Genomic DNA, 12900 nt, shown 5'->3' on the forward strand with positions numbered 1-12900 from the left:
GGCGCGACGCCGGCGCGGGGCGGTGACGTCAGTGTAGCGCCGGAAGGTAGCGCGGGAGTCTGAGTTTTTTCCGCGTGGGGAGGCGGCATGGAGCGGGTCTCTGATCCCTGCGGCGCGCGCCGGACGCTCGGCCGGCTGTTGGAGGCGGTGCTAGCGAGCCGCGCCGAGGCCAACGCCGTGTTCGACATCTTGGCGGTGCTGCAGGTGAGGCACGCGGGCGGAACTGGGTGGGTCCCAGACTCGGAGGGTCCCGGGCTTGGACGTGGGGAGACAGTTGCAAGGAAGGATCCAGCATTTTACTGGGGGTTTTTCTCTCGTCTTGCAGGACTCGTGGACGGGAGGGTGCGGTGGGAGGTTTGGCAGAGGCGGGGTGGAGAGTCACGCCAGGACCAAGGTTGGGGTTCAATGGGACTGGAGTCCCGGTGGGGAAAGTGGGGAGGCCAGTTCCCGGCGGGGCACCTTATGACCGGCTTCTCCCCACAGTCGGAGGACCAGGAGGAGATCCAGGATGCGGTGCGGGCATGCAGCCGCCTTTTCGGGGCCTTGCTGGAACGGGGTGAGCTGTTTGTGGGACAGCTGCCCCCTGAGGAAACCGTCATGGCAGGTGATCGTCTTAGGGGCCCAGCTCCTCATTTTTGCCAAGGCTGGAGGAAGATCTTATCAAGATGTAACTAATTCCCCGCCCAAACCTTATCACAGGATACACAAGTTGGCTGGTGGGCACTCAAGCTCACCGTGGGGATGGATGGTTTTAAGGAGTTTGGTAGAAGTTCAAGTGTGTTTCTTGTATATATTTTGTTCCATTTGTGGTACCTACTTAAGTTAGTTGTTAGTACCACCACACAAAGTTGGGGCTGTGTGTTTTGATTCTTTACATGTCCAAGAAGAGTGAGAGGATAGGAGCCCTGTCCCTGGGAGCTCCTCTCCCTGCCTGGGAGAACATGCTGGCCCTGCCCCAGGTCTGGGGTCACGATTCCCACTCATTTCCCTGGTTGGGCTGAGCATAGGGCAGTGGGCATTGATGGGGGCTGACCACCCTATCCCACTGGCAGGGTCCCAGGGGGCCACACGGAAGTACAAGGTGTGGATGAGGCATCGGTACCAGAGCTGCTGCAATCGCCTAATGGAGCTCCTGGCCCACCCTTCATTTCAGGTCAAGGTGAGTTTTGGGGTCCTTGGCTTTGCCTTATTCTACGCATTCCCTGCACCCCAGCCCTGAGCTTCATACACAGAAGAGGCTGGGGTTACACTGCAGGGACTTGTCATTCCACAGTCACCTGTGTGGGTAAGGATGTTTTTCTTCTTTTCGTTGGCCAGTTTTCTGGTGGGTGGTTTCATCTTTTTCCTTGGGGACCATTAAGCTTAAATACTGAGGGAGCTTTGTGGCTCAGTCTACAGCGTGTTCTGAGGGCACCATGGCTACCTTACCGTTCTCTTTCTAGGAGCTGGCTCTCAGTACACTCATGAAGTTCGTGCAGCTGGAAGGAGCACACCCTTTAGAGAAACCCAAGTGGGAGGGCAACTACCTATTCCCCCGCCAGCTCTTCAAGGTACAGGACGCAGTGGGGGTCCCAGCAGACCTCTGGGGTCAGAGTTGGGATGAGCAGCTCTGCTGCATCCAGCCTGTGGGAGGGGGCAGGTTGCCAGCCCGGGGGTCTTTTGGGCAGTCCTTCGGTTGTGGGGCCCAGCTGTGTGAGCTCAGCCCCTGGGCTGGCCCTTCCTGGGGTGGCGAGGGGCTCACCTGTCCACCCCACACCCAGTCGGTGGTAGACGGCCTGCTGCGCCCGGAGGAAGACCACTCGCTGCTCCTCTCTCAGTTCCGGGAGTACTTGGAACATGACGACATCCGCTACCACACGATGCAGGCAGCCGCAGACACTGTGGCCCGGGTCGCCAATGGGCATCCTGAGGTGAGTTGGCTGGGCCCCATATCTAGGGGATAGAGAGTGGAGGACAGGCGTGTGGAGCGTAGGGGCTAAGGTCAGGCTTCCTGCAGGTGCCCCTTACTTTTTGGAACAACGTCTTCACTCTGCTGTGTGCTGTGAGCCTTCCCTGCCAGGAGAGCGGCATCTCTAACTTCTACGTGAAGCATGCTGGTGAGTGTCCTGGATGGGCGGCCGGCAAGTGGGCCACCCAGGCCCTGCACCCTTGCAGCCCCACGAGCCACTGTTTCTCTCTCGTCTTCGTTGCAGAGTTGTCGGATAAGTGGAAGGTCACTCATCTGAAGGTGAGTCACTGCACAGGGTTGGGTAGTCTTCCTGGAAACAGTTCCTTTCTTAGGGTATCACTTCCTGCTAGATACAGACAGCAGGTGTTCAGATGGGGAGAGGGCTAGCCACCTCCTTTCCGGCTTAGATAATGCCCAGTGTGTTTCACAAGGACTCTAGGGGGAAATAAGGTTAGAGGCCAACCAAGGGTGTCATGTGTTCTTGCTGAGGGTGGTTGTGATGCAGCACCTATCTGCTCTGTGGCTGTTTGGGAGACAGGGTATTTTTTCCCACCTTGTCAGAGGTTTTTGGGTTCAAGCCCTGGGCGTTCCAATCAACTGATACTTGGCAGGAAGAGGACAGGGTGAGATTGGGAAGGATGGGGGAGGACCTGGGGGGGCGGTATTGTGTATCCTGGACCCCCACCTCCCTCAGGAGCACAGGAAGGCCTTCCAGCTGATGTGGCTCGGCTTCCTCAAGCACAAGGTAGGTTCTGGTGGAGGAGTGGGCTCTGGTCTGGGCCCCTGGCCTGTGTAGTGCCCATGGTGAGGCCGGCTGCACCCTGACTGGCTCCTCCCCTAGCTGCCCCTCAGCCTCTGCAAGAAGGTATTGGTGATCATGCATGACTCCATCCTGCCACACCTAGCTCAGCCCAGCCTCATGATCGACTTCCTCACCCGCGCCTACGACATTGGTGAGCAGGGAGCTCAACCAGGCAGGGACATATGCTCTAGGGCAGTGGTCCCCAACCTATTTTGGGCCACGGACCGGTTTAATGTCAGAAAGTATTTTCACGGACCGGCCTTTAAGGTGGGATGGATAAATGTATCATGTGACCGAGACAAGCATCAAGAGTGAGTCTTAGACGGTTGTAACAGAGGGAATCTGGTCATTTTTTAAAAATAAAACATCGTTCAGACTTAAATATAAATAAAATGAAAATAATGTAAGTTATTTATTCTTTCACTACAGACCAGTACCAGTCTACGGCCCGGGGGTTGGGGACCACTGCTCTAGGGTCCTTCCCCTCCCTCGGCTCACAGAGGTGGGTGGGCAGCTCCAGTACTCAGGCTCATGTTCTCCAGCTTTTCTAGACTCATCCCCAGGGTAAGGGTGCCGGTTGGGCTGGGGCTCTATGGCTGTGTGTCTGTCTGTAGGGGGTGCCATCAGCCTCTTGGCCTTAAACGGACTTTTTATCCTGATTCACAAGCACAACCTGTGAGTGTCAATCTCAGGGGTGAGCAGGCCTCTTCCCCATCCCCTGCCTGACCCAGGTCGAGTCCTTGCTGTGCCCATGGGGTTAGGAGGCTTTGGGGAGCCCCAGGGAAGAAGGACGGGGTGGGGGGAGGTCATGAGCCCCTGGGGGCTATGATTTCCCTGGGGCCCTGACCTGACTGCTTGCGCAGTACTTTTACCGTCACACAACTGCCCCCTCACTCTCTGCACCCCCCACGCCCACAGGGAGTATCCCGACTTCTACCGGAAGCTCTACGGCCTCCTAGACCCGTCTGTCTTCCATGTCAAGTACCGGGCACGCTTCTTCCACCTGGCTGACCTCTTCCTGTCGTCCTCGTGAGTGTGGGAGGGCGGGGTTCCCAGCCTCCCACATGGCCACAGGCCCACCCATCCCTGCCTGGATCCCAGCTCGTCCCCCCAGGGCTGCAGACAGGCCTGGAAAGGGCTGGCATGTGGGATGTGGGGGTCTCAAACACCCGCCTTCCTCATTTCAGCCATTTGCCTGCCTACTTGGTGGCTGCATTTGCCAAGCGCCTGTCCCGCCTGGCTCTGACAGCACCCCCTGAGGCTCTGCTCATGGTCCTGCCCTTCATCTGCAACCTGTTGCGCAGGCACCCGGCCTGCCGTGTCCTTGTGCACCGGCCACGGGGCCCTGGTGAGTGAACCCCAACCCTGGAGGCCCGGCCCCACAGGGCAGTATAGGAGGCAGATTGCAGAACAGGTCTGGTCTTGTTCCTAGAGCTGGATGCCGACCCCTATGACCCTGCCGAGGAGGACCCAGCCAAGTGCCGAGCCCTGGAGAGCTCCCTGTGGGAGCTACAGGTGAGGGGACCACAGCCACCCAGGATCACATCCTCCTCCTCAAGCCACCACACCCACATGCCCTCTGGTGCTCCTTCTGCTCCAGCTGTTCCTAGAAGCTCTGCAGGGTCCTGAGCCCCCCCCCCCCCCCCACATGTCACCCTGGAACCCAGGCCTCTGTCTGGAATTACCACTCTGTCCCCAGCATGGGCTATTGGGGTAGGTGACAGCTTGCTTGCCACTCCAGGCCCTCCAGCAGCATTACTACCCCGAGGTGTCCAAGGCCGCCAGTGTTATCAACCAGGTGCTGTCTGTGCCCGAGGTCAGCATTGCACCCCTCCTGGAGCTCACGGCATTTGAGGTAAGGGCTGGCTTGGCACTGTGGGAAGGGCGGTGGGGTGCAGAGATGTCCCAAGTACAAGAGTGTCCACCACCAGTCCCTTGCAGATCTTCGAGCGGGACCTGAAGAAGAAAAAGGATTCTGAGGCAGTGCCGCTGGAGTTCATCCCAGCACGAGGCCTGCTGGGCCAGCGGGACAACCTCTGCAACCAGCACTTCACACTGAGCTGATCCTGGGCGTCCCATTTCCCCAAATAAATGGTTTTATAAGAACATGAGGCCCTGGCCGGTTGGCTCAGTGCTAGAGCGTCGGCCCAGCATGTGGATGTCCTGGGTTCACTTTCTAGACAGGACCATCTGCTTCTCCAGCCCTCCCCCTCTCACTTATCTCCCCCCCCCCCCCCCAGCCATGGCTCGATTGGAACAAAGTTGGCCCTGGCCCTGGGCGCTGAGGATGGCTCCATGGCCTCCACCTCAGGCGCTAGAATGGCTCCAGTTGCAACGGAGCATTGCCCCCTGGTGGGCATGCCAGGTGGATCCTAGTCAGGTGCATGCAGGAGCCTGTCTGTCTGCCTCCCTGCTTCTCACTTCAGAAAAGTACAAAAAGGCCCTGGCCAGTTGGCTCAGTGGTAGAGCGTCAGCCTAGCGTTCAGAGGACCCGGGTTCGATTCCTGGCCAGGGCACACAGGAGAAGCGCCCATTTGCTTCTCCACCCCTCCACCGCGCTTTCCTCTCTGTCTCTCTCTTCCCCTCCCGCAGCCAAGGCTCCATTGGAGCAAAGATGGCCCGGGTGCTGGGGATGGCTCTGTGGCCTCTCCCTCAGGCGCTAGAGTGGCTCTGGTCGCAATATGGCGATGCTCAGGATGGGCAGAGCATCGCCCCCTGGTGGGCAGAGCGTCGCCCCTGGTGGGCGTGCCGGGTGAATCCCGGTCGGGCGCATGCGGGAGTCTGTCTGACTGTCTCTCCCCGTTTCCAGCTTCAGAAAAATACAAAAAAAAAAAAAAAGTGAGTTCCCTGGTCAGGGCACATGCAGGAGCAGCTCAATGTTCCTTTCTTTCCTTGCCTCTCTCAAAACAAAAATAAAACCCGTGACTTGTGGGCTGCAGGCAGGGGGGCCAGGGATGGGCTACTTCCTGGGGGCTGTGCCCACAGGGCTGGGTCAGCACAACCAGTTGCCTTTCTGGATGCTTGCATGTCCACCTGCAGCCCCATACCCACCCTGCACCTGTCTCCCTTGGAAAGTGCTAAGGGCTCCCTCCATTCTACATTATGGGGAGGGCCACAGTGGGGCTTGTGCGGGGAGTAGTTGGGGTGACAGCCCTCAGGTGCCAGTGGGACAGGTAATGTGGGTCACCAGGGGACAGTGCCACAACCAGCAGAGACCACCACAGCAAGTCTTTCCCATGTGCCATGGGTGCAGCCCTGACTTGGGTCCTCCTAGGCAGCCCCACCACAGGAGCTGGTCCCTGGGCAGCCTGGCCCTCTGTCTCTCTCTCTGTTCCTCCAGTGCAACAGCGGTGTCTTCCTTCTGTTGCCAGTCTAGGCGCCCCTGCCCCACTTGGCTCAGCAGTTCCCTAAATCCTGTATCAAAAGAAAGGTCTTGCCTGACCAGGCGGTGGCACAGTGGATAGAGTGTCGGACTGGGATGCCGAGGACCCAGGTTTGAGACCCCAAGGTTGCCAGCTTGAGCGCGGGCTCATCTGGCTTGAGCAAAATAAAAAAATGCTCACCAGCTTAGACCCAAGGTCACTGACTCAAGCAAGGTGTTACTCGGTCTGCTGAAGGCCCACAGTCGAGGCACATACGAGAAAGCAATCAATGAACAGCTAAGGTGTCGCAACGAAAGACTGATGATTGGTGCTTCTCACCTCTCTCTGTTCCTGTCTGTCTCCCTATCTATCCCTCTCTCTGTCCCTGTAAAGAAAAAAAAGAAAGGTCTTGGCCCTGGCTGGTTGGCTCATTGGTAGAATGTCGGTCCTGCATGTGGATGTCCCAAGTTCAATTTCTGGTCAGGGCACATGGAAGAAGCACCCGTCTGCTTCTCCTCTCCCCCCCCCCCTCCTTCCTCTGTCTCTTCCCCTCCCGCAGCCAAGGCTCCATTGGAGCAAAGTTGGCCTGGGCGCTGTGGATGGCTCCATGGCCTCCATCTCAGGTACTAAGGAGCTCAGTTGTTGATCAACGGAGAAAGGCCCCAGATGGGCAGTGCATCGCCCTCTAGTGGGCTTGCTGAGTGGATCCTGCTCAGGACGCATACGGGATTCTGTCTGCCTCTCTCGCTAAATTAAAAAAAAAAAATGCCCTTCCAGCTTACTCTTTTTTTTTTTTTAATTTTTATTTATTCATTTTAGAGAGGAGAGAGAAAGACAGAGAGACAGAGAGAGGAGAGAGAGAGACGGGGGGAGGAGCTGGAAGCATCAACTCCCATATGTGCCCTGACCAGGCAAGCCCAGGGTTTCGAACTGGCGACCTCAGCATTTCCAAGTCGACGCTTTATCCATTGTGCCACCACAGGCCAGGCCCAGCTTACTCTTGATGCATACATTTCCCTCAACACTAGCCAGCCCAGGCGAGGGGACCTTGACCAACAGATACCACTTTGACTGTGTCCCCATGGGAACTTGAATTCATGCATCCCGGACAGTGGTGCAATGCATAGAGCATCATCCTGAGGTGGCAAGGCCAACGGTTTGATCCTGAGGTTTCCAGTTTAATCCCGAGGTCGCCAGTGTGAGCCCCAATCAGGGCAGTATGAGAAGCAACCAACGGGTGTACTACAAAGTGGAACAACACGTTGATGCTCTCTCTCCCCTTCCTCTCAAATGGGATTTACCTCCAGTGGCAGAAGCTCAGTGGTGTGTGCTCTGAGCTGTGCTCACCCCCTCCCACATGTTCTACTCTGCTCACTCTAGGGACACGGGGACCATTCCTGTGCTCTATGTGTCAACCCTGAGCTCCAGTGACATGGGGTTCTGAATTTTAGAAAAATGCACAGGGCCTGGTCGATCATCATTGAAGCCAGTATTGACTGATCACCTCTGTGTGTCTGGCCAGGAGGGTCCATCTGTCGGGTCCTCGCTGCACGGGGCTCATCCTCTACGGCCTCTCTCTCTGTTTCTTCCTGTCTCTGTCTCATGCTATGTCTCCTAACAGGAGACAAATGGGGCTCTGGGCAATTAAGTCCCAGTTACACCCGTAATGAAGAGTCTGCTGAGACGCGGAGAATGCATCCCCATGATAAGGAATTATCACTTAACACTCAAGTATTTAATTGTCATTTAGTAAATTAGGTGTAGACAGGTGTCAGAAGGCATGTTTCATGCGATGTCAGTAGTGTGGAGCTCGGACGCTTCCCCTCTGGGCCATGAGCACAGGCTTGCCCGCAGCACCAGGTCACGTGGGGTGGCCCGGTGTGCTCGGCTGGGGAGCTGCGTGACCCCTCCGTGTTGCAGCTGTCTCGTCTGCAGGGGGCTGTTTCCAGGTCTCTGCTGTTCAGGAGGCTGGAATGGGCAGAGCAGGAGCCACTGAGCTCTTGTGGAGTGCTGTCAGGTCAACAAAGGCTGCAGGGTGTCATGTCGCAAAGACATGTACCAGACACTACATATCAACTCACGCCCTTTATAGAACTCCGGGAACACAGAAATACCCAGGTGCAAAGGGAAAGCCTCTGAGACTGGGGGGGACCCCAGGGGTTTCTGCCAAGGGACAGGGTGACCGTAGGTGGCTTTGTGGCTGTGTTGGGACTGCTCACCTGGCTGATATAGAAAACTGGCCAGAGCACAGGAGTGAGCCTGGGTCCGATGGGGCCTGGCTTCCCTGTCTTTCTCTGTCTCTGGATCTGCTGTGCCTTGGAGACCACGTGGGAGGAACTGAGGTCGCAGGCTGGAGGTCTCGGTTGGAGCCCAGCACCAGGTCCTCTGGCTGCCCGCACACTCCCTCACCACTGGGCCATGGAGTGGTTGGTACACTTTCACAGAGCAGCAGGAAATCACCTCACTTGCCAGTTATTCCTCTGGACCTCAGTGCCCCGACCCTGTTCATCTGTTTTGTACATAAATGTGACAGCGCTGGTGACATGTCCTCTCTCTCTCCCCTCCTCTCTCTTTCTCCCCTCAGGAGGGCATTTGGGGTGCAGGGCTGCCCCTGTCCTCTAAGAAGCTGCTGCGTGGTTCTCAGGCCCATTTCCAGGATTGAACTTCCTAAGCATGTGGCCATGACTCTGCTGGAAGGTTGTGTATCCCTTAGCTCAGCCAGGGCATGAGGTTTCACATCAGAGTCGCTCATCTTGGGACTACATGTGGCCTCTGCTCTCTGGCTGAGCACAGTTGCTGGTTGGGAAGAAGGGAGGGAAGGAGGGAAGGAAGGAGGGAGGTGTAGACAGGCACCTGGGACCTTGTCACCCCTCTGGCTCCTGCAGACACAGGTCAGAACTGCTCAGCAGTGGAAGAGGACTGAGTCTCCCCCAGCTCACTGTCCTAGGGCCTCACGTTCACATCCGCTGCTCTGGGCACTGGTGTCTGTCCCTCCAAGTGGCTCCGGGGAGCCTGCCTTCCCTGCTGGCCCTCTAGCCCCTGGCTCCTCAGCGATTCCTGCGCCACAGGCCCCGACCCTCAGCTGTGCTGGGCACCTGGACTGGCGTGGGTGGTGTGGTGCTCTGCAGGGCAGGGAGATATGTGTTCTGCCCATCAACTCAGTCCACCCCCCCGCACCTGTTCCATGCCAGGAGCCGACCTGTGTGGGCTGTAATCTGGTGTGGCCAGTGGGTGTTCCCTGGAGGTGGACCAGAAGGGAGTGAGGGGGTGTCTCTCCCAGCGCCATCCTGGAGAAAAGCTTCAGGCTGGACGGTCCCTCAGCCCAGGCCACAGCTCCCACACAGGGAGCGTCTTGGCTGACTCAAGTTCTCAGTTCCAAAAACATCCCCTCTGCCTCCCCCTGGCCCCTGTGGGCTGAGAGAGCTGAGGGTGCCTTAGCTCTCTGAGCAGTGGATCTGGTATCCCCCCACCTGTGCCCACCTCCAGTCCACTCACCACCATCACTAGGGTTATAGGCACCCCGCAGGTCCCCCCTGGATCCCTCTGTCCCTGCACTGGAGTGAAGAGTCCCTGTCCACTCTGCTCGCGCAACCTGGGTCGAGGGGGTGATGGAGCAAACAGAGTAGGTGCAGGGGAAGGGGACTTGGTTTGTGTCGGAGCTTGAGCCTTGCCCAGGTCAACGAGGACCCTAGCACCCCCCCCCGGGGCAGAGCTGCAGGGTCTCTGTCCCCTTCCAGGTGACAGCTGGCGGGCTCCCATGTTCCACCCCCTTCTGGGCTCACTGGCGACTTATGAGTCTTCGCTCCTGACCTTTCCCCTCCCCTGCAAGTGCTGGGTTATTGATGGGCCCGACAGCCCCATCCCAAGTGCCAAGATAGATGTATGGCTACAATTAGCTCAGCCATTCTTCCAGTCGGGTGTCCCTCAGCTTGCAGTCAGCAGGCCTTGGCCAGGCTGAGCTCAGCAGCCAGGACAGCAGACGAGGGTCCAAGGACCCCAGGCCCCTCACAGGAGAAGTGAGAGCACAGGACGCTGAATTAGTCACCGAACTCCTTCAGATGCCGCACCCCATCCAGCAGGCATGAAGCCTCCACCAGTGCTCAGCTGCCATCCAAGAGGGCCACAGCACTCAGAAGTACAGGAAGCCACTTGGGCACCCAGCGTGGATGCAAAGTAGGGGGTGTCATCATCTGTTGTCCGATCTGCACAGATTCTGAGTGGCACCAAGGACCCAGATGTTGGTGGGACTTCAGCTGCCAGGAGCTCCTTCAAAGCCCTGAGCCCCTGGACAGGCAGGCACTTCTAGTGTGCTGGGCAGCCTGGGACAGCAGGATGGCCCTGGGCAGTCGGGCACTCCTGCCAGGGTGACCAGTGAGCTTGTGTTCAGCCCACCATGTACAGGGGAAGAATGGTTCCTACCTGGCACCAAGTCCCTGTGTACCAGCCTTACTGCCCACCCTGTGTGCTCGGTTCTACTCAGCAAGGGGCTCTGTATTCCTCCGGCCACAGCAGTAGCCCATGAGCATCCAGGGCCTCCTCTGCAAAAGATCTGCTGGATGACTCCCCGAGCAAAACCCACGGGCGGCTTCCCATCGCCCCCAAACAAACCCCAGCTACTCATTTGGGTGTTGTAGACCTGGAGTGGCCGCCGCAGGCCTCGCTCTCACCACAACAACAGAGGACACATCTCCAGATGAAGCATTTGATGGCACCCTCTCGGCAATTTGTGCAGGTAACGGAAAGCTCACCTGTGCTTGAGACGCATGGCGCGGGGGCTGTTTCCCACTTCTGGTTCTCAGAGTAGGGTTCCCCAAAGCAGTGTCCACATGACCCTGGAGCTTCTTCAAAATGCAGGTTATCATCATTTTAAAATAATCACTGTTCAGTAGTGGCGAGAACACTTACCATGAGCTCTATACGTGTAACAGCTGTAACAGAGGTCTCCATGAATTGTTACTGTGTTGACCTACTTACCTACCTCACCTCTTGGTCTGTGTTATTTCCCATTGCTCCTGTATCTGCCCCATTGCCTACTTGATTTTTTTCCTATTTGTATATGTGCTGCCGAAGCGAGCACAATTTTTTTCCTATTCGATTCGTAGATTTATGCTTTTTTAAAATGGTTCTTTGTAATATTGTATATATTTAAAATATCTCTTTACCCAAGATGAAAAAAGAAATGCAGATTCCTGGCCTTACCTGGTGGAAACCATGACTCCGCTCACATGAGCCTACAAGCCGCAGAGGGGTCCCCTCCCTCAGGGGACCGGAGTTTAATGGAGAAATTTATTAAGAGGTATCACTTTGTCTAAAAGGCTGGTGGTGTTGGGCAGACATCGACTAGCTCTTCCTGTAAGTAAGAGCATTTCCTAAAGCAATTATACTTCCTTGTCTGGGGATGGACAGGAATTAAATTAGAGGGCGTCAGAGGGGCGGGGAGGGCCTGGGAGGGCTGGGAGGAGGACTGGACACCCACTGGCTGGAGATGCTGGCGGGAGAGCAGCCTGCCCATGAGGACCCAGCGTGGGTGCCCCCCGCCCCCCGAGCTGGGGCTGGTGGCTTTAGCTTGTCACAATCAATCCATCTGCCTTGAGCAACGTGGGGTGACAGACCTGGGGCCAGACAAGGCAGGCCCTGCTCTGAGTCACAGCGGGGCACCTGTCAGGGGTGCCCACAGGGACCCAGGAGGGGCTGCCCCAGACTCCCGCCAGGCAGCAGGTCTTGTGACACATTGGACCCCAGAGCAGCTGACAGGCCCAAGGGCGCCTCTTTGGGTCCCTTCAGCACCGCAGACCCCTGGGCCCTCATTCTGTTCAACCCAATTTTTAAAATAATTGTGTTTTGGTATAGAAAATATACTATATAATAACTATAAAAATTATAACAGATCAAAATATTATTTTAAATAAATAACATAGTTATATATAGTTATGAGTATATCATTAATATGTACTAGTTATTAGTTGTGAATTATATTAGTTATAATTGTGTTGTTAATAATAATTTATTTAAATGATTTCTATTATTTAAGCAATTCAATAAAGTGATTATTACCATAGATATGCATTATAATTATAATTATGCAAAATAATACAATATCATTTTCTTATTACAGGTAGAACAGAAAAGCACATCTCTCCTTCAACGTACCACTGACACATGGTCACTGTGGTGTTCAGGTATATTTGCTTCCAAACCTTTTTTGCATTGTCAACACCTTCGAACCTGGAGAGCAGATGGGAGCAATGCTGTGGATGGCCCACTGCGGGTCCAGGCAACCCCCCACCCCTGGTCCTGGTCCCACAACCTTGCTCTGACACAGACTATCTGTCCAGGACCCTCTGAACTAGTTTTCCTGTTCTGCTTTTTCTTTCTTTTTTCTTTTTCTTTTTTTTGTTGTGGCAGAGACAGAGAATCAGAGAGAGGGACAGACAGGGACAGGCAGACAGGAAGGGGGATGAGAAACATCAATTCTTTGTTGCGGCTCCTTAGTTGTTCATTGATTGCTTTCTCATATGTGCCTTGACCGTGGGCCTTCAGCAGACCGAGTAACCCCTTGCTCGAGCCAGCGACCTTGGGCTCAAGCTGGTGAGCTTTGCTCAAGCTGGCAACCTCGGGGTCTCGAACATGGGTACTCCGCATCCCAGTCCAACGCTCTATCCACTGCGCCACCGCTTGGTCAGGCTGCTTTTTCTTTTTTTTAGTGTTTATTTATTGATTTTAGCAAGAGAGAAAGGGGGAGAGAGAGACAGGAATATCGATCTGTTCCTGTATGTTCCCTGACCAGG

General features: G+C 55.9%; 1 protein-coding gene across 3 annotated transcripts; it reads left to right on the forward strand.

Moving 5' to 3' along the window:
* Nucleotides 1-32: 32 nt before the first annotated feature.
* Nucleotides 33-4856, forward strand: NOC4L (nucleolar complex associated 4 homolog). Of its 3 annotated transcripts, none has more exons than XM_066260880.1 (15): nucleotides 33-204; nucleotides 484-604; nucleotides 1053-1159; nucleotides 1443-1550; nucleotides 1761-1910; nucleotides 1997-2096; nucleotides 2193-2227; nucleotides 2643-2693; nucleotides 2790-2901; nucleotides 3365-3425; nucleotides 3669-3779; nucleotides 3938-4098; nucleotides 4183-4265; nucleotides 4492-4605; nucleotides 4682-4856. In XM_066260880.1, the coding sequence occupies exons 1-15, from the start codon at nucleotides 88-90 to the stop codon at nucleotides 4727-4729; spliced, it is 1479 nt and encodes a 492-aa protein (XP_066116977.1). In that variant the 5' UTR covers nucleotides 33-87; the 3' UTR covers nucleotides 4730-4856. The 3 variants fall into 3 exon arrangements, with proteins under 3 accessions (XP_066116977.1, XP_066116975.1, XP_066116976.1); XM_066260878.1 differs by having other exon boundaries at nucleotides 4692-4856; XM_066260879.1 differs by having other exon boundaries at nucleotides 484-556; nucleotides 4692-4856.
* The last annotated feature ends 8044 nt before the right edge of the window (nucleotides 4857-12900 follow it).

This window comes from Saccopteryx bilineata, chromosome 2 (assembly GCF_036850765.1).
Source record: "Saccopteryx bilineata isolate mSacBil1 chromosome 2, mSacBil1_pri_phased_curated, whole genome shotgun sequence".
Lineage (NCBI taxonomy): Eukaryota > Metazoa > Chordata > Mammalia > Chiroptera > Emballonuridae > Saccopteryx > Saccopteryx bilineata.

Excerpts from the sequence above, each read along its gene's own strand:
- NOC4L (XM_066260878.1), top strand. The coding sequence starts at position 88 with ATGGAGCGGGTCTCTGATCCCTGCGGCGCGCGCCGGACGCTCGGCCGG. Across the intron at positions 1,160-1,442 it reads ACCCTTCATTTCAGGTCAAG|GAGCTGGCTCTCAGTACACT; the intron begins GTGAGTTTTGGG and ends TTCTCTTTCTAG. Across the intron at positions 3,780-3,937 it reads GACCTCTTCCTGTCGTCCTC|CCATTTGCCTGCCTACTTGG; the intron begins GTGAGTGTGGGA and ends TCCTCATTTCAG.